Below are 20,141 nucleotides of genomic sequence, written 5' to 3'. Positions count from 1 at the left end.
CTGCGAAGCACGGCTCTTGCTACGGGTCGTGTTAGCAGCATCGTCAGGTTTGAACCCCGTGAGCACACCTACTAGCCCGGCGACGCGACGCTGACATGGTGTCTCTAGAGTACTCTAGACCATTAGCTTAGGTAGGAAAAAAAACCTGCAAATAACTATTTGTGACTTTAAGTTCTTTGCGACACTCCGAAATGCATTACGCACACTGCAGCTTCGGCCACCGCCACCACCCTATGCCGGATTTCCAAGAGAAACCTCCTCTAAAGTCTGAAACAGGGCATAAGACCTATATCTATTTCCAGGTTGACGGTGGCAAATGTTCCGACAGTCCTCGTTAGAACTACGATGATAACATTTCATCGACCCTATGCTTCCGACGCGAATAAGTTATTAGTCATCCACCTCTGAGGACTGCTAAGGCAAAGGCTTACATAAATTTATATAAATAACTATGTACCTACGTTTTAAAGGATTAAGTAGGTACTAAACAAATTTAAACATTTAGATAAAAAATACATAAACTTGGCTTTGAATTATCGAATAAAAATATAGAGCCTACATACATGTCTAACCAGATTACCCTACTCTTTGGTTCAACCCTTCGAAGTGCAATTATGATTTTTTATTATAGCAACTTCATACGTCTAATTTCACTACAATGGCGGCTCTGTCTCCGTCCGAGGTGCGTAAAAATTATTAAGATTGAAACTGTTTGTTTACAAATTTATAGCCAATAATGCATTAAATCAGTTCTGCATAGAACAAAAGACATTATCATATATTTTGCGGTATATGACTATTGTATAACAAGTACAAATATGTGAAATTCCTGGTTCACCAAGTTACTACAATATTTTTGGTGATCAGAATGTTTTGATTTAAACGATTTCGTTCAAAATGATCTCCTTAGTTAACTACGAAGCAGGTCGATGCTATAAACCGGTAAATATGTACTATACGTCTGTAAATTCACAGCGGCGTCTTCAAAAAGAACTTATGTCATTGATGAAAGAACCACCTCCAGGAGTCACCGTAGACGGAGATCAGGCCAGTCAAAATCTAACACTGTGAGTTGGTTTTATTACGTTACATCGAAAGTTAAATTTAAAGTTCTTACCAAAAATTAAACTAGGATATTTATTAGTGAAATTATAAAGGTAAACCTTATTTTTTAAAAGTGTTAAGTATTGAAATTTTAAGAAGTTAAACTTTTAATAAAATATCAAATTGGTTTGATGTGTTGGGAAGTTTTGAATTTTTTCTAATTTGCATTCTTATAAAGATTATTGCTAACAAAAATAATTGCTTAAAAAAATCCAGTTCACACCTCTTGTAACCGACCAACTTGTAATGACAGATGGACAGTACACATGGAAGGCGTACCTGGAACATTATATGAAGGTGAAAAGTTCGTGTTGCAGTTCAAATTCACAAACAAATACCCCTTTGATTCCCCTGAAGTGAGTACATTTTATTAAATTGTTAATGCAAGTTGATTTCTTAAGTAAATTATTTAGTGATAGGATTAACTGATATTAATGTGTATGATTAACTTGCCAAAATATATCAGATGGTTCAAATTTATCATGTATGCGAACAAAGCTTGAGACAATTTTACGGGTAGTGGGGTGTATTACCATCAAATCTATTTCTGCTGATGCTCTAGAAGGGCTTGTAGCTCTTTGGTCTTAAATTGGTTATTAGAGTCCATAGAAATAGTATGAGGCTGCTACCCACCTTCAGACATCAGTTGGAAACCCCAATATTATTGTATAATGGCTATCCATATTTTGGATCCCTATCTGGAATGCACAACTGCTTCATTATATGATGCTGGTAAATATATACATCCATACATTTATAATATTATAAATGTGAAAGTGTGTTTGAAAGTGTCTTTTCACCTCAAAACAAAGTAATGGGTCGATATGATATTTTTTCAAGTGATAGTGTAGGGTCAGGAGAGTAATATAGGCTAACTGTAATCTCGAAAACGAATCTATTCCCGTGGGAAACTACATGGACATTATGTATATAAACAACTTTGAAAGACTGAAAACAACACTTCAGTGTTAAAGTCGAATGGTGTTAAATAATGTAATTATTAACAATCATTCATGAAATAAAATATTCTGGCAACCAAAATATTTGATTTTTAAACCCAGTTAAGTTTTTTGTTTTTTCACATTCTAGTTTTACATATACAGAACTTTAGTGCACATTCTTTTTTCTGTTATTTTATCTTTTTCTATTTGTTCTAGATACGCATATCTAGACGAGCTATCCCCCCTCCTAACATAAAGCAGTCATTAGATATCAGTTACACATTGTAGATTTTACTAATGCACCTTCGCACTGTACTTTCAGTGGTATTAAATTTTTACGTGAGCCATTAATAGGTAGGATTCTGATACCCAACATATCATTCTTGCAGCATGTAATTTTAATAGGTTCATAATAATTTAGTGGAAACAAAAATCAACTTCAGTTCATAAATATTAAATAATAAAACTGTGACCATGAAAAAAAAATACATAATTGTGCTACAAATAATAAAACTCTTTATAAATAAAATGAAAGAATCTTATATGCATTGCATTAAAAAAAGAGCTATATCTTATTCATATTCAAATCGATAATACTTCTGACAATGCATTATCTGACTGATTAGATTATGTTGTATTGGTGTTAGCTACATGACACACTTTCGTTATTATTAGTATTTTAAATATTTATTACTAGTACTATTAACCGTCAATCTAAATGAATGTATACAAGATAAGAGAAGCTTAAAAAAAAACTTTATCTAGAAAAAAATCATGTTTAATCAACAAGAACCCAAAATGTAAATATTGAATTACCACTTAGTGCAGTATTTGGCACCTCTGACTGAGATTTGTGTATTGAATTCCGTCATCAAACATATGGAATATCAAACTCAATCCTGGTATTTCATTATTTTGTGAGGAGGTAGGAGAGACTAAATAGTTATCTGCTATATAATATTTATTACTGCTACAGATGAAACATAAATATGTCCTTACAGATTTCCTTTAGATTGCTTTCCTGTTTAATTCTCCAACCAATTGAGAATGCTAATGACAGAGTTAGTGGCCGCAAAAGACATTATAATTTACACTTTCAAGGACACGTAAATTTAATATGGGCATATTAAAGATTATTTGCAGTCTTCTTAATAAAGATCTCGATCTCACAACTGTACGCCTCCAGCTACAAAAGCAACGATGGCAGATCAATGTTGCGATAGCTTGTTACATCATATTAATTATTGCTTTAAGTTAACTAGTGAGTGAATACGAAAGTTCTCAAACTCCGCTCGTTATTTTCGACATATTTAAATTTAGCCACAAGTGGATCCGTGTTAGTAAATTGGTCGCACGCATGTCAATGGCTTAATTAAGCCGTGTTCGCTATCTAGCACGAGCCGTGAACATGCCGCGAGTTTGCTCACACTATAGTATCAGTGTGCATAATTGACAACTTGTTTAATAGGACATTGACATTTTTCTACTTTTTCATAATATTCCTTATTAGAAACATAAGTTCTTTTTTTTCCTACTTGAGTTGATAGCCTTAAGAGGCTATGTCTGTAACCCTAACGTGTAAGTGAGGTCTCGGGGATCAAACCTGGAGGCGTTGCTAAACGCTGGCCCTAGCAAGAGCCGTGCTTTGCAGAATCTACCATTGGATCAGAAACGCGATCCACTGAGAAAATCCGGCGAGAAACTGAGTGGGTGTCTATGGGTTAATTTACTCGCCGAGCCCTTCGTCGCAAGCAACATGTTCGACGAGAACGGTGACCGGTGCTTGGGGTACCCAAAAGCACCGTTAGCGGATCGGGAAATAAGATCGCGAGGCGACCGGTTTTTTTAATATATTTTTTCTGGGGCTGCTTAGAAGCTGTTTGTCAAAAAATTGTAATTTAAAGACTTTATGATTGAAAACTATAGCGATGTAAAGTTTAATATTCGGCAAACATCAAACTTTCCGTTACTCACTACAATGTGTAGGTACATGAAAACTTTTGTTATCTCATCTAATCTCGCCATACTTGCACGAATCATTCGCACTTCCAGCTATTCGACCCAGTAAAGTATAATAATATGTTGTAGATGCTTACATGTAGATTTTAACATATCAAAACAATCTAATCACAAACGAATCATTCAAATTACGGAACATCGGAAATTCAATTATATTATATTTCGCCGAGTTTAATTTACTCGGCGAAATAATAATATAATATAATTGAATTAGACACATCCCCACTGAGTTTTTCGACGGATCTTCTCAGTCGGTCCCGTTTCCGATCCTTTGGTAGATTTTGCGAAGCACTGCTCTTGCTAGGGTTCGTATTAGCAACGACGTCAGGTTTGAGCCCCGTGAGCTCACCTAATTGTTAGGTTACCCTGGCATAGTCTCTTAAAGCTATAAGCTTAAATAAAAAACTTAGAAAAAAATAAATTATTGACATTGTTAATAACCTTACACATAGGTATAATATAAAACAGCGTCTTTGTTTATCATCCTTCACCAAGGAATAGTGATTGCAATTCAATACGCAGTGCCAAATAATGTGGTCACGGAAGTAATTCGACGCGATCAGAATTTAATTTCTCAGTGTTTTTTTTATTATTATGTTGTTGTTTTGCTTGTTTCCGCTCCGTCTAAAATTGTAACTAAACGGTTTGTACACGTAAACTGCGTATTTTAATTTAATTAAAACTAGTATGTTTAAAAGTGGTGCAAGGTCATCAAACACTGATCGAAACAATACGAAGTACAAGCCGTATGTATGTCGGACGGTCAATTGTGATTTTTATCGATATAGTGTGAAGATTCCTTGTGAAATTATCGACTATAGACCCTCATTGTTTTGTCTTCGTTTCGAAGACAATAGTTTGCTGATGTTTTTATTGCCTAGGCGATTGGACGAGCTCACGCCCAACCTGGTGTTAAGTGGTTACCGGAGCCCATTGACATCTACAACATAAATGCCGCCACCTACCTTGAGATATGAGTTCTAAGGTCTCAAGTATAATTACAACGGCTGCCCCACCCTTCAAATCAAAACGCATTACTGCTTCACGGCAAAAATAGTCAGGCTGGTGGTACTTACCCGCGCGGACTCACAAGACCTCCTACCACCAGCTCCCAATATTCTATCACGAAGCTTGTCGAACCCGACTTCCTGTCGAGATCTACCTACTATGATACCGTTCAACTTTAACATGTTCTCACGCATACGGCTATACGACAGTTAGTCTCTCCCTTTATCTACAATCTAATTAAACTTTATCAATCATTACCACAACATCGTCATTGCAATCGCCGTAGTTGTAATAGCAATGTCGCAACGCGTCTTTTGTTTTGTTATCACTTGTAGCGGCAATCAAAAACCCGATATAAAGAGACAATTAAGTATTACCGACAAAGTTTTTATCAATAACAGACTAGAACATTAACTGTGATTATTACCAAAATTCCCAGTCACTGAGAAAAGATTACGGATTTGTTTTACAATTATTATTTTTACCCTACTTTGTCGCTGATAGCCTAAGGGGCTATTCCCGATTCTCGCGGACGGGTAGGTGAGCTCACGGGCTCAACCTGAGAGAATTTGCTAACACTAGCCCTAGCAAGAGGAGTGCTTCGCAGAATCTACCTCCGGATCGGAATTGCAATCCGCTGAGAAGATCCGGCGAGAAACTCAATGGGTTGTGTCTACGGGTTAGTTCGCTCGTCGAAAACTTCGTCGTAATCGTAGGCGTAGATTGATGCTTGAAGAGCCTAAAATCGCTGCGAGTGAATCCGGGGAGTCCGAAAAGACATGTTTCGTGCGACGGCGGCTTTGCGTTGCCCCGTCGAGGTTCGATATGTAATTAGCGGCGGCCGCGATAAGGGTTCGTAAACTTTAAAGGTCACAACTCATTATAAACTTGGCTCTGGAGCAAAAAAAGGGTTAAAAATTTGCTTTTGACAAATAATACTATATAAAGCATTGTTAGAGACCTGATTTACCTTTTTTTAGGACCTCTTGAGTCCGCACGGGTAAGTATCACCGCCCTGCCTGTTTCTGCCGTGAAACAGTAATGCGTTTCGGTTTGAAGGATGGGACAGCCGTTGTAGCTATACTGAGACCTTAGAACTTATATCTCAAGGTGGTTGTAGATGTCTATGGGCTCCAGTAACCACTTAACACCAAGTGGACTGTAAGCTTCTCCACACATCTAAGCAATAAATAAAAAATGTTCAAGGCGAAGATGAATCGATGAGTAGTTAAAAGGAAAAGCATCAATATGTTACACGGCAACCGTAATTGCCACTGTTTGAATAGAACAATAAGTTTTATTTTATTTTAATATCTACTCTTGAAGTTACAACGTTCATTGAAATCTATAGACGAAAATCGATATGAAAAATGATGTCATTCTAGGTGCAACATGCCTTTCCACTACTTGTCAAATTTCGATTGTATTATTTGTAGTTTAGAAATACAATAGACCGCGACATAGGAAACATTTTCTAACCAGTGAGCGAATAACCTCTGTAGATAGAAGACGCGACGATTCGGAATTTAGACATAAGCAAGATTATCTTGAAATTGTCGTTAGTAGGATTTAGGCTTAATACTTATCTCGTCTGTGTTATAGCAACCCCTAGAAAGGTTTAATTTTTGTCAGAAGAGCCAATTTCTTAATGACAAAATATTTCACGCTTATATTATTTACGCAATACATATTTTACTTCAGTTTCGAGAGGAAAATAAGGTCACATATAAGTGCAATTAAAATTATTTTTAAGGTTTCATATCACGTTTTTCACTGTCATTATAATATTATTGCTGACGTTTGCGATACTTTACAGTTTTCGTGGTCAAGGCCGAATGATTTGACGGACGGTAGATTGAACCGTAAAATTATTATCTGTGACGGGCGAAAGCCAAACGAAATACCCAATATCTTCATATTATGAAAGTTTATCACTAGAATCACTATTTATAGATATCAGAAAAGGCACTGCTGAACGAAATTCAGAGGCGATAGAATTAAATTATATTTAATTTTCCCCCCAAAATAGATGGTCATAGATAGTGATTAAAAATATATTATCATAGAAGCGCCATTGTATTTATTAGAGATTCATTTAATATGTTAATCGTTTTTTTTTTTCTATTTCAAGATAAAACAAGATTATGAATCATAATGATAATAAAATATTTTCACATCGTTTCGATTAAATATATGACAACAGGGGCGTGGCTATTGTTTCTTGCTAAATAAGGAACGGTGTTTATATTTATCTTAAGCGTCCGTGACCTTATAAGCTACTACGTCCGTTAATTATAGAGAAATGCAACAACTGCAGGCTATAGTCCGAATAAAAAAATTAAAGTATAAGCAAATAAATATTTTTCCAAAGGCTTACAAAATTTTCAATTTGATTTTTGAACGCTCTTAATAGATTCAACAGAAATCACTAAATTGAAATTGGGACAGGTCAGCTGATGTTGCCAAAAACATATTCTAAAAAAAAACTTCCAAATTAGTAGAAAAAATAATCGATGTCGCATAATTGAAAACGAAATTTTGCGTATGTACAGGTAACGTTCATAGGCAACAACATTCCCGTTCACCCGCACGTGTACTCGAACGGGCACATCTGCCTTTCGATCCTCACCGACGACTGGTCGCCGGCGCTGTCGGTGCAATCAGTCTGCCTCTCGATCGTGTCGATGCTCAGTAGCTGTAAGGAAAAGGTATTATGATCTCTTTCAATAACGAACCTTGACGCAATCTCTGAATAAGAAGGTAGTGTAAACTTAAGAAGCGAGTTATTTTAATGCATCTAGATGTTTATCCAGTAAAATAACTCTGAATAAGAAAGTAGTATAAAGGACATGGGTCATTTTCGGCCCAGCTACTCGTGCTCTCAAGGACATTAGTAAAATATCTAAAGAAAAAAACATTTCATGTTTACATACTTATTAAAAAAATTAAGGGTATTTTAATGGTGGGATAATTAAAATCATAAATAAAAAGAAATCAGCATGACTAAGCTACATTGATAATATTGAAGGAGTTGCCATAGGTAAAATATATTTATATTTTAAACAATTCACATTAAATCTTCTTAAAAAAACATTATATTGCAAAAAACTAGCAAAATATATTAACATATTTAATTAATAGACTTTAAAATTAATATAAAATATTAAAACAAAAATTTATTTTTATATTTTTAAATCCGTGAATAAATCATTACATGGATGAATAATTATAAAAAGTTATGCAAATGATGAATATTTTGTTTTCGTTGTGTCGTCTTGAAAAGAGTGGTACAGTCGTTAATATCTACAATTGAGACTACAATTCGCCTTGTAATTTCTATAGGGAATTCCAGTATACCAGTAAATTCCAGGATAGCTTGGAGTTCATTCAACCGTCTGTGCAATTAAAAGAAATCCTTTCGCTAATTATTGCACTCGACGACAGCTGATCTTATTGGTGTTAAGTGGTTACATACATCACAACCTGAGTGCGGAGAACCACTATGAAACACGGCGTGGAAGCACCATTTAGATTTAGACCATTGGAACTTTAGAATTATAGAGACCTATTTCGAAATTTCTGGATATCGACTTTAATTCAAAAATTTACCTAGAACGACCTTTATCTGCGACTGTTAATAATCAAATTACCAAAAGTAGCTTATAAAGGGACACGCTTATCTATCGGTCTCTTTCACTACGTCCCCCTCCTCTACGTCTTTTCGGTTTGAAAACTATTCGATGTTTTCCAAAAAACACATATTTTCCAAAAAACACATATTTTGAGTTGGGTCTCTATAATTTTAAAGGTGCGATTTATATTGTGTAACAGCTGTACCACTCTTCAACCCGGAACCCATCGATTCGCTTCATTACAGAAATAATTTTTAATCATCAAATATATAAAATCCAATTTTAACATTCCAGAGACGACCGCCTGATAATTCGTTCTACGTTAAAACCTGTAATAAAAACCCTAAGAAAACAAAATGGTGGTATCATGGTGAGTGAAGCAAGATTTTATTTGTCATTGTCCATTCGTATCATATATTGCAACATCAAACCGTCTTTATCTTAAGACTTGAAGTCATTTACATTAGAGATATCCAGATACCAGCATCGAATTTCACCACACCGATATTAATGAGTGATCGTGATGTGAAAATTTGAAATGGTTTTAAAACATATTTCGTGGGTAGAACAAAAAAAAACATGAATATAAATAAAAGCAATAAGAGCTTAAAACCCGTGCATAACTCATATTATACATTAAAAAAAAATAGCAAGCGAACGGAGACATTTAACCCCATATCTACTTTATGTAATACTATCAAAATTATTCCGTTTTTTTCACCCACCACAATTACCCACTAAATTATAAATTCAAAAGTATATTTAATAAAGATGGGCGCGAAAATACGAGAATGACAATACTAAATTCAAATGTTGTTTTTTTTTATTGCGTTTCGACAAAAAGTAAAAACAAGAAAACTAAGGAGTCATTAAAATTGCATAAATTTAATATAATGAATTTATTCTGTTCTTTTTGCGCTTCGATAAGACGATACGAACGGTATCTATGAAAATACAATGAATATTAGATACCGCTCACCTCGACAAGTAGCGCCGAGATCTGACGCAGCGAAGCCATCATTGACCGCTCTCTCAATTATTCCAGATGATTCGGTGTAGCAAGCCATGCGGTTCATTCTATCGAACATGGATGATTAAATCTCAGTATGTGATAAGTGTTATAATAATGAGGATGTACGGTGCGCGAACGAGTCCGGGACGGGGCGCGTCGAACGACGGATTTATTGTCCTCAACGAGGATCAAAATGTCCGCCACAAACGCGATCATATCGCACATACAGAGCCATAATGTCACTTAAGCGATTCTTGTTAAAACTGAACTGAGTTTGAGAAAATAAATTTTTGATACTGATACTCTTCCCCTGAAGCTCTTCCCCCAACCTACGCAATAAAAAAAAAACCTTGGGTAGAGAAGAACTTATATAACAGTAATAAAATGTTGAATTTTCAAATTCTTCTGCTGAAAAATTACACATTTTACATAAGTGATGTTATAGCAGTGTATGTGCGATATTAGCTGATCGTTTAAAATTCATAAACGTTATTTGCACGGAACGAAATTCGGAGCGGGCTGAGGAACGTTGTTGTCCAGAGCAAACGAAGGCGACGCGAATTTAGTGATGTACAGGCGATGGCGATAATCGCACGACAGACTTGCGGACTGACAACGTGCCCTCGTGCGATGGAAGCTGATTCTCGTTGTCCGTGATCGAAGTCAAAATTGAGATTAAGTATGGTGTGGTTGTAATATGTAATTAAATTGTATAATATTAATGTGTCTCGTTGATAAGTTTTAATTTATCCTGTAAAAAAAAACATTTGCAAAATTATGATTGTTTCTTTGATTAAAAGACTCGACGCTGGGGCCGGCTCGAGTCGACCGGTGTTGTCAGAGCAAAATATTTGGTGGCTGTAGTAGTAGCATTTCGTTTGAGTAGCGCAGATTCGACTCGAGTTTTTTTTGTTATTTTACATTTAATATGTTTTTTTTTATATATTTATTTTCATAATTTATGTCTATAAAAAATTAAATCGTATTCGGCATACAATGATAAATGAAAATGCTACTGTTTGTTCATACGACATACTCTTGTTTAATTAACTGTACATACAACTTACCTTTAGTTAATGTAATTATTCAAATCTTGTAAATTTTAGTTTATAAATAATCTTTAACGTTACGATTTATTATTTGATCCAAATGAACTTGCATCTTTTTCATCTTTTTACCTCGAACCGTCCAAATTAGTCACGTTAATGATTGCTGATGATTTTCAATTAAGTCTGCACTAAAGAAGCATGCGAAGGAAACAGAAAAGTTCGAATCCGAATAAATCTTCAGTTTTGACTCACATTAATTTTAGCTCGATATAAAAGTCGAAAGTCTAGTTCACAGATCATTAAAGATAAAAGCCAAATTGAAGAAGACATTATTTATAATTTTATTAATTTAAAAATCAAAACAATGAAATACATGTTCGTAAAATATTTTTTCTCGAAACTGAATGAAACAACAAAATTAAACCACGTAAAAGACACAACCTATTGTTCCCTTAGCCCCTTTTCGTTAAACTGTGAATTTTTAAATAACACTACATTTCCGTTCTAAAGGTTCGGCATTTCAATCAGTAAACTAATGTAACAAGCGAACAACAACAAAAAATATTTAAATTATTAAATCAAATAAATTGTTACGCAAACTATCATTACCGCATTTTAATTGGACCGTAAAACAATAACCCACGAATACACTAGAAAAATGTAATTATGTATGATAATTGAATTGCTTTAGTTATGTTGTGGCGTGCCTTGTGTGCCTCTCAATCAAATATTAAAAAACAAAAATCTCTGACATTTTTAATTCAGTACCAAAAATTAAATGAGTTGGAAAGTCATTAGTTAAGAGCTTGAAAACATTTGTTTTTGCATCATAAAATTATATGTTAATATTTTTGGATTTTATAAAAGCTTAATAAAAAAAAAAAAAATTGTGGCCAACTTACTCATACCTTGTGCCCATGTAGAGGGCGTATGCAATAGTTCACGAAAACGAAGACAACGCTGTTCTATTTTAGGTAATTTATGCAGGGGAGAAGTAAGGAGCACCGTCTTGTGTAGGGGACAAGTTGAAAGTATTGACCTGTAAACATAAAGTTATAGTTCGGAGATTCACCGTCATAGCGCTAGTGTTGGAAGTGGAGTGCGGCAGTTTAAATCTCCACTTGCTACTGTAGCGCCACCTTAATTAGCTCCCTTTCAACGGACAGTTTTTAATACACTGAGACCTTACTTCTTACTTACTTCTACCCTCAATAAAATAGTTTAATGCAACTAAATACAAACACGCACGCGTCTCAAGTAACGTAACTGACTCACGTACTCACAAAATACACAAGTATTCATGCTCGTTGATGCCGCAATCGAGCACAATTACTGACTCGCCTTAGGGATTGGAATTGCTTTATCTATTAACTTTCTCTTTTTATTAAAAAAAATCTTGTAAATGTGCGAAAAAAACGTTTTATTTTTAAATTGGTAACCCTAAGGTTTATCAGTGACTTGTAAACAAATGAGAAAAGATCGATTGATGAACAGGATATGAGGACGCTGAACTGTTTTGTGCTTCTCTAGTTATGTTCAGATTTTGTAAAATGAATATTGTTAGCTTTTTTTGTCGAAGCAGTTGTCTCGCTTCCGCAAACGGTCCATATACACAGCCTGTATATACGGAACGTGAGGTGTGTTCAGGAGCGCTTACGATTAGCAGCCTGACACCAATATTTTCATTGCTAATGGTACGAGTGATATGCGAGTTAAAATTATCGTCTGACTGACTAATTTGAAAACATAAACTAGCAAAGATTAATTACATTAAGCAATTTTAGACCAAAAATATTACGCAGTTTATTTTTTAATCCCTTTTACTCTTTTTCGTATGTTTTTTTGCCATTTGTAAACTTAGTTTTATATAGAGAGCTACCAGACATTCATGTATTAGGTTGTTTATTTTAGTATAGCAACACATTCCTGTAATAATATTGATTCACCGATTTTATTTGCCTTTTATGTATCAAAATAAACAAATGCTTAATTTATTTGAATAAACGTAATAGTCAAAACACGTCTTATCACTTGATTTTACGGGAAGATTTAGAGAATGGGCAAACGAGCGTACGGCCCTCCTCTTGTTAAATTGTTACCAGACTCCAAGTGCCTATTTCTGCCGTGAAGCACTAAAGCGTTTCGGTTTGAAGGGTGGGGCAGCCGTTGTACTGGTAAACTGAGACATTTGAACTCGTGTATCAAGGTGGGGGCATTTACGTTGTATATGTCTATGGGCTTTGGTAATCACTGAACACTAGGTGAGCGATGAGCTGGTCCACCTAGCTAAGCAATAAAACAAAGGACGCTACAGTGTGATACTGCCTTGAGGCACGAGGTCTGCGGATTCTTCGAACCGAACCGCACAATTGCTTCGCAGCAGTAAGAGAAAGGGTGGTCATTAGTACCGATATTTTAAGCTTTATTGAAAATTCATTAATAAAACCTTCATATGTTTCAATGTGATTTTTTTGTTTTATTTTATGTTATTCATATTGGAACCAATGGAAACAAAAGAATTGACGCTTGCATTTTTGACCTGATTTAGAATAGATGCGATGGAATACAAAAATAAAATCTATTTTTCTATCTTAAACTTATGGAAATTGAAAACAATAACTTTAATAAACTCAAACTAAATGATTAAAATTACTAAAAACTTTTTGTTTTGTACAAGTACCACTCAACGGTTAACTGTCCTATTTTTCTTAAAAATGTTTTTATCTACTTTAAGCTTATTATTACAAAAATCATATATCTGATAGTACTAGTAAATTGGTAGGTATACATAAAATCGTTTTGAATAAAAAGTATGAAGTTCAATGGAGTTGACATTAAACTGATGATTCGTGACAAAAAGAAAACAAATTTAAAAAAATTGAAAAAAAATATAATAGTAATTCATTCAGATATAAATAAATTTACTTTATACTAGGCTGTTGTTAATTTTATACATAATAAAAAAACAATAGGTATTTATTTATTTATTTAATAAGTTGCACCAACAAAGTGATCATCAATACAAAACATTGACAGATTGACAAAAGTTCATGGCAGATGTCACCTCAATTATAGGTGCAATCGACATTGCATTAACATCAAAAATAAAAATAAAATATACAGCTAAGATTTGGATACATTTCATTCATTGCTTAAGATTAATTTAATTGGGAGATGATCCGCGACAGATTTTTCCTGTAAGTAGTGAGACAATTTGAAAAAACATCTATTTCACTTAAAATAAGTTCAGCGCAATCGGACAACTCCGAAGGAACATTGACGGAGACCGCGCTACCGTGGACATTATTGTAGTCCCAAAGGATTCTATTTAAGGGAGAGTAAGCACCTAAATTCGAACGAGCGGGCTTTCTTATAAACGGTTTATATTTCTTCGTTATTGGTAGGTACTTAGGGGCTGATATTTTTATCTGGGTTAATAGATTAGGTGTGTCGGTTATTCCATGAATTAATTTGTACAGAAATATACCCCCCATTAGTTTTCTCCGGTTTAGAAGAGAATCTAAATTAAAGTGGCAAAGTCTATCTTCATAGCTGGGTAACTTCCTACCCAGATTGTAGTTGTAAGACAAGTACCATAGAAACCGTTTCTGGACACTTTCCAATCGTTTCTTGTATATTTCATAGTAAGGATTCCACACAATGCAGCAATATTCTAAGGTACTGCGTACGAGAGCATTATAAATTGTGATCTTAGTGTTTGGTTTTTTGAAATCTTTGCAATTGCGAAATATAAATCCCAATGTTTTAAAGCTCTTTCTGGTAATATTCTGAATATGTGTGCTGAATTGTAGCTTACTATCAATGGTCACACCCAGATCCCTAATAGTCTACCTCAGATAGTGGTGCACCATTAATATGATACGTTCGGGAAAATGAGCGTCTTTTTCTAGTAAAACGAATTACATAGCACTTACTGATATTCAGACTCATGCCATTCGCACTGCACCAGCCAAACAAACTGTCCAAATCCCTCTGCAATAATTCAGAGTCAAGAGATGAGTTTACTTTCCTGAAGAATTTTAAGTCGTCAGCGAACATATATAAATTATATTATAAATTTATGTATTTACAGCTAACATTTAATCTAAGTTCGAACTTTTTAAGATCTAATTACATTATACATCAACATTTTTAACACAACCAATAGCCAAAAGTAACGCAAATGACAATAAAAATACAATATATTTTTATCACAGATAATAAAGATATTTAGCGGAGCGCCAACTATAATTAATTACAGCACAGTATTATTTCATCAACATAAATAATATTAACGTGTTTGTATGTTTGAATTTTTGTTAGTCAAGAACGCTACAATAGTGGAACGGGTTTGAAAATAACAAAAGATCGTTTATAACCTGGTTTAACTTAAAGAATATTATATCAAGCACATCCCTATTTGTTATCCCTCGTGAGTCTTTGAGGGGATGTATGCGGGCAGGGCTGGAGCAGATGCCGCCGGTCGGCCAGTTTGCTTTAGTTACCTAGTGAATGATTATTATCCTAATACCCGATTCTGCGGACCGAACGGTAAACAGTCGACGTCGCCCTTAACACGTCATTTCGGATCCTCCCGTTCCACTAACGGTGCTTCTAGGTACCTCAAGCACCGGTCACCGTTTTCGTCGAACCCCTCGCTTGCGATGAAGGGGCGAGTAAATTAACTCACAGAACACAGCCTACTGAGTTGCTCGCGGAATCTTCTCAGCGGGTCGCGTTTCCGATCCGGTGATAGATTCTGCGAAGCACTGCTCTTGCTAGAGGTGATATTAGCAACGTCGTCAGGTTAGAGCCCCATGAGGTCACCTAGTCGTACTCTGAATGAGATGATAGGTACTGGACCTATAACCATTAGCCGGATTGAAGCGAAATTAGTATGAAAGCTATTTTTGTTTTCACTTTATGACATTGACAAAACATTTCCGTTACCGCCCGCTTAATAAAGGGCGCTAGGATAATTATTACGCACGCGCTACATAGGCTGGAAACGATTCTGGAAGTGGGTATAAAATTTAGAGCATAGCACCATTTTCAATTTGCAAAAATACCCAGAATGAATGGAATTGAAAAATTAATAGGTACCTACCTACTTTACCTATCGAGATCGTTGCAAAAAAAATTTATTCAAGATGGTACCCACTAATGTGATTTTAAAAGAATCTTGTATGTAGCAACCCTAGCATTTTTTTTCTATTAACCCCCTATGCCGTTTCTATTAACCCAGTATTCCAGGTGAATAGAAAAGTTGTATATTTTATAAATTTTCTTCTTATTGGATCATTAAAACTATAAATCTATAAAATTATAAAAATTATACTCATTTGAAAATGATGTCAATATTTAATCAGCCTTTAAAAAAAATGTAAACAATCGAATCCAAGGCTATGGATCGTGCCTATTCACCCCGTTTTACGGTATATTACATAGTGATATTTTGAAATATTTTATTTTTATTTTGAAAGAAAATTATTTTGAACTAACTCAATTAAGAACTAATTTATGCTGTCATTTTTAAGGAACAAAACAAATGTCAAATTTAAATAACTATCACTTTATTAAAACAATCTGTACATTTTTTATTAGAATTAGAATCGATATAAAATTAGCAACCCTGATTCGAAATGATATTAAATTTAATACATACTATACCGACATCACAAAATGAAGTTCAATATAATTTATTTCTCTATTACATTACAAATTCAGACTAGAGTCAAATGAAGGTATTTAAGTAATTGCAATAGTTTCCGAAACGGAGAAGGTTTGGATTACCTTCATCTAATCAGAAAATAATAAAATATTCATGTACTCATCTAATTTCAGTTTTAATACGTTAACATTTTATTTAACCTATCAAATCAATCTTGAAGGCAAATAGAATGCGGGCTTCAATTAAAAGTTCGAAGATTAAAATATAGTTTTTTTAATTTATTTATTATAAAGACAAATAAACGAGCTCAACGTTCACCTGTGTGCATAGTTGCGGTTTTATTTAACGTTCTTGATAGCGTAAAAGTTAACTCTAATTTGTATGGAGTTGGAACGTTTGCCTACGTTTGCCGCTAGGGGCGCTGTTCGATCGCTTATATATGGCTATCGAGAACGTTAAAAAACTCGCAACTATGCACACTGGATTTGAGTTGTCACCGGAGACTATAGTTATACCTATACCTACCTTACACATGAGATTCAGGTATCAATAATATAGTATATAGGTATAGTCATTACAATTTTTATTGCATAGATAAGTAGACGAGCTCACCGCCAACCTAGTGTTACTGGAGCCAATGAATATCTAAATATAAGTGCCGCCACTCACCTTAAGACAAGAGTTAAAAGTATCAGTTTTACAGTAAAACAGTAACTATACTGAGATCTTAGAACTTATATCTCAAGGTGGGTGGCGCATTTACGTTGTAAATCTCTATGGCCTCCAATAACCACTAAACACCCGGTGGGCTGTGAGCTTGTCCACCCATCTAAGCCACATACCCACAGCAAACACCCTTCAATCTGAAATGCATTACTGCTCCACAGCAAAAGTAGTCGGCCTGGCGGTAGCCTACTACCGATTTGGTATGTATGGTTAGTAAAATGATGGTAGGCTGCCTACCCTTGAGGGCTCACAAGACACCTTTTAATTAGTAAAATGACCGCTCAAACTATTTTATTATTTGGTTTTACCTGAATGTTTTAAGAGGTTAAGGTATCCACTTTTCAGCTTCTGGACCAGTTGCGATACACCCTAGTCTCCAAAATTAATTTACAACACACCTACAACATTTTTTCACTAACCCATAAAATTGTTTAAGTCACAACTTCACTTAACTGACTTCAAAGTTCCATTAATTAATTAGTCCTTGAGTTTTCTTCCCTTTCAATGCATGGAGTGAATTATTGAAGGCATTTTCTTCAAGTAATAATCATGATCATACCTTGTAACTAAAATACCATCAGTCACTGCAACATGGCCATCTGCTGAATAATCAATGTTATTACCTTTCATTGTGGTCATTTTGCCATCAACGGCTTTTAGGATGGCATCTCCAGCACAAATATCCCACTTCTTAATAGTAGTTACATGAAGATAAACATCGTAAGTGCCATTCACAACTTCCATTACCTTGAATCCTGCTCCAGCAGCTTTGGAAACATTGGACTTGTCTCCAAAAGCACTTTTGGCTACAGTGGCAACTTTTCCAGGATGTGATCGAGAAATTACCACTCTAGGATGTTCCCTGTTTTCTTCTTTCTGTAGAAAATTCATAGTGTCATAAAATTTGCGTTCAAAATAATTATTGCATCAGAATATTTTGAGTGAATTAAGTAATCATCTTATTACTAATTTTCGGACACACATCCCTAATCGAAATTTTGTTTTTGGGATTAAACTGTCAAATTTTAGTGTTAATTTTGCAATTCACAAATAAGCTTATTTTCTTTGCTATATTTCTTTAATTTATGTGTTCAAAGTGAAAAATGCAACTTACATGCGGTACAAGTGGCATATTAGCTGATGTTTTCTTAGTATACCATGCCCAATATGTTTGCTGTGTGAATGGATAATGGATGACTCCTATTATTGGCACTCCTCTTATAGCAACACATACCATTGTTGTAACATATTGGTACAGTTTCTCTGAAACAATTTAGATTTGCTTCGTGGTAGGCACATTGGGAAGATAAACAGATGTACTGATATATATATATATATATATCAATCTTTATTCACACATCCTACAACTAGTAATCTATCTATTAAGTAAATAAGCACATCACTTAAGAACAGCTGGACTGATTTGTAATTACAGAAATTTTTATGTCACCAGATGTGTTTTGATGTCTATGGAATGTGACAACTGCATAGCACCAGGTTGTACCATAAGATCATTCTCCAAACTGCAATAAAACCAATATATAAAACTTAAAAATTAATAACACCAAAGCCATCAAGAAGTTCAAATCATATAATATATGAACCTAAATTTTAAAATATTCTTGTGAATAGTTTTTTTTGCCTAGAATACTAATATTCTTGAGGGATTTTCCTAGGTTCACCATTCTCGTAGTGTAAGTGATCATTGCAAACCTACATTCAGCTCCATTAACTAACAATAAACAACACCTGTATACTCCTGGGTGGCATCTAATGGGTCGATCCAAACAACAACATCTTTAGCAAGCACAAGCTCATCAAGCATTTGCTCAATGTTCAGATTCCCGGGGATGTCGGGCTCCAAGTCTAAAGCAGGCACCTCCTCGCAGCTACTATCACTCTTCGAATGCTCCTCAGAGACCACATCGATATTATTAAAAGTGTGTTTTAAACCATAATACATAGCGCAATGCGATGCATAATCAACATCAGTTACAGGGTCGTTGGCGCCTTCCAAAGTTTTACCCTTACTCTTAACATTCAAAATATGATTTTTTCCGTCCAATACTTTCTTGCCTCCTCCTTCGGCGGCTAAGATAGCGGCTTTTAATAAACTCTTTAAATTAACTAAGTGACTCTTCTCTGTAGGATAGCTAGATGTTCCGGATCGCCAGTATATTATCAGAAATAATACAAAAGCCAATGTGAAACAAGCGAACTTGTTAATTCGTAATGTCCCACCGAGATTCATTGCAGTTTCGTAGCGCTTAAGTTAGAATGTTTATATGGTTTATAGTGCTTAAGAACGGAAGATTGCCTTTTATATTTGTAGTTAGGAAACTTATTTGGAACAACTCATTGGCAGAAACTTTATGACATAAACAAACAAGAAATGGTTTTATGAATTTAGATTACATACTTCATTAGAAAAACAACTGTTTTTCAGTTTAATTTGACACTAGCACTAGAATTGTTTGCCTCCCACGGCTCCCACCCTCCATACCATAGATTATACACTTAATATATTTGAGCTCCATACTCATTACTCCCACCCATTTTTTTAGGGATTTTATGACCTGGTAACTAAGACCTTTACGCCAAGTCTTATTTTAATTTTAGAAATAACTTATTTTGTATGAACAGTTATATTATTATGAAATGAAATGAAATTGATTAATATGAAACATGGCATGAAACGAAAAGAAAACGAAATGAAATGATATGAAATGAGATGATATGGGATGAAAGATAATCTCAGTAAAATGGTGGTCATTTACTGAGACTTTTTTAATAGACTTTTTGAAGGATCCCGAGAAGTTACGTTCAGCGGCTTTGTTTCATTTTCCCACATTTGTACACTTTCACAAATGAGTCGACTATTATTAAAGCTGGCAATGTGACTTTTGGACAATTAATGGTAAATCAGAAAAACGAATTATTAACTTTGTATTCCATTGGCAGTCACAAAACTCTTCGGAA

General features: G+C 34.7%; 2 protein-coding genes and 1 long non-coding RNA gene across 4 annotated transcripts in view; 2 read left to right on the top strand and 1 right to left on the bottom strand.

Annotated features, from left to right (window-relative positions):
- LOC149501980 (uncharacterized) overlaps window positions 1-20,141 on the top strand; it is a 110,602-nt gene that overhangs the window by 10,093 nt on the left and 80,368 nt on the right. The window lies entirely within an intron of this gene.
- Window positions 553-11,370, top strand: LOC114242203 (ubiquitin-conjugating enzyme E2 W). The gene is made up of 6 exons (XM_028173274.2): window positions 553-682; window positions 976-1,067; window positions 1,358-1,460; window positions 7,625-7,780; window positions 8,999-9,074; window positions 9,750-11,370. The coding sequence occupies exons 1-6, from the start codon at window positions 659-661 to the stop codon at window positions 9,761-9,763; spliced, it is 465 nt and encodes a 154-aa protein (XP_028029075.1). The 5' UTR covers window positions 553-658; the 3' UTR covers window positions 9,764-11,370.
- LOC114242272 (putative inositol monophosphatase 3) lies at window positions 10,620-19,680 on the bottom strand. 2 transcript variants are annotated; one of them, XM_089730830.1, is made up of 4 exons: window positions 18,912-19,680; window positions 18,277-18,425; window positions 17,910-18,038; window positions 10,620-14,758 (listed from the first exon to the last, which is right to left on the bottom strand). In XM_089730830.1, the coding sequence occupies exons 1-4, from the start codon at window positions 19,411-19,413 to the stop codon at window positions 14,606-14,608; spliced, it is 933 nt and encodes a 310-aa protein (XP_089586956.1). In that variant the 5' UTR covers window positions 19,414-19,680; the 3' UTR covers window positions 10,620-14,605. The 2 variants fall into 2 exon arrangements, with proteins under 2 accessions (XP_089586956.1, XP_028029170.2); XM_028173369.2 differs by lacking the exon at window positions 10,620-14,758 and having other exon boundaries at window positions 16,317-18,038.

Source organism: Bombyx mandarina, chromosome 11, assembly GCF_030267445.1.
Source record: "Bombyx mandarina strain Sakado chromosome 11, ASM3026744v2".
Taxonomy (NCBI): Eukaryota; Metazoa; Arthropoda; class Insecta; order Lepidoptera; family Bombycidae; genus Bombyx; species Bombyx mandarina.
This window is presented reverse-complemented; position numbering and strand designations above follow the sequence as displayed.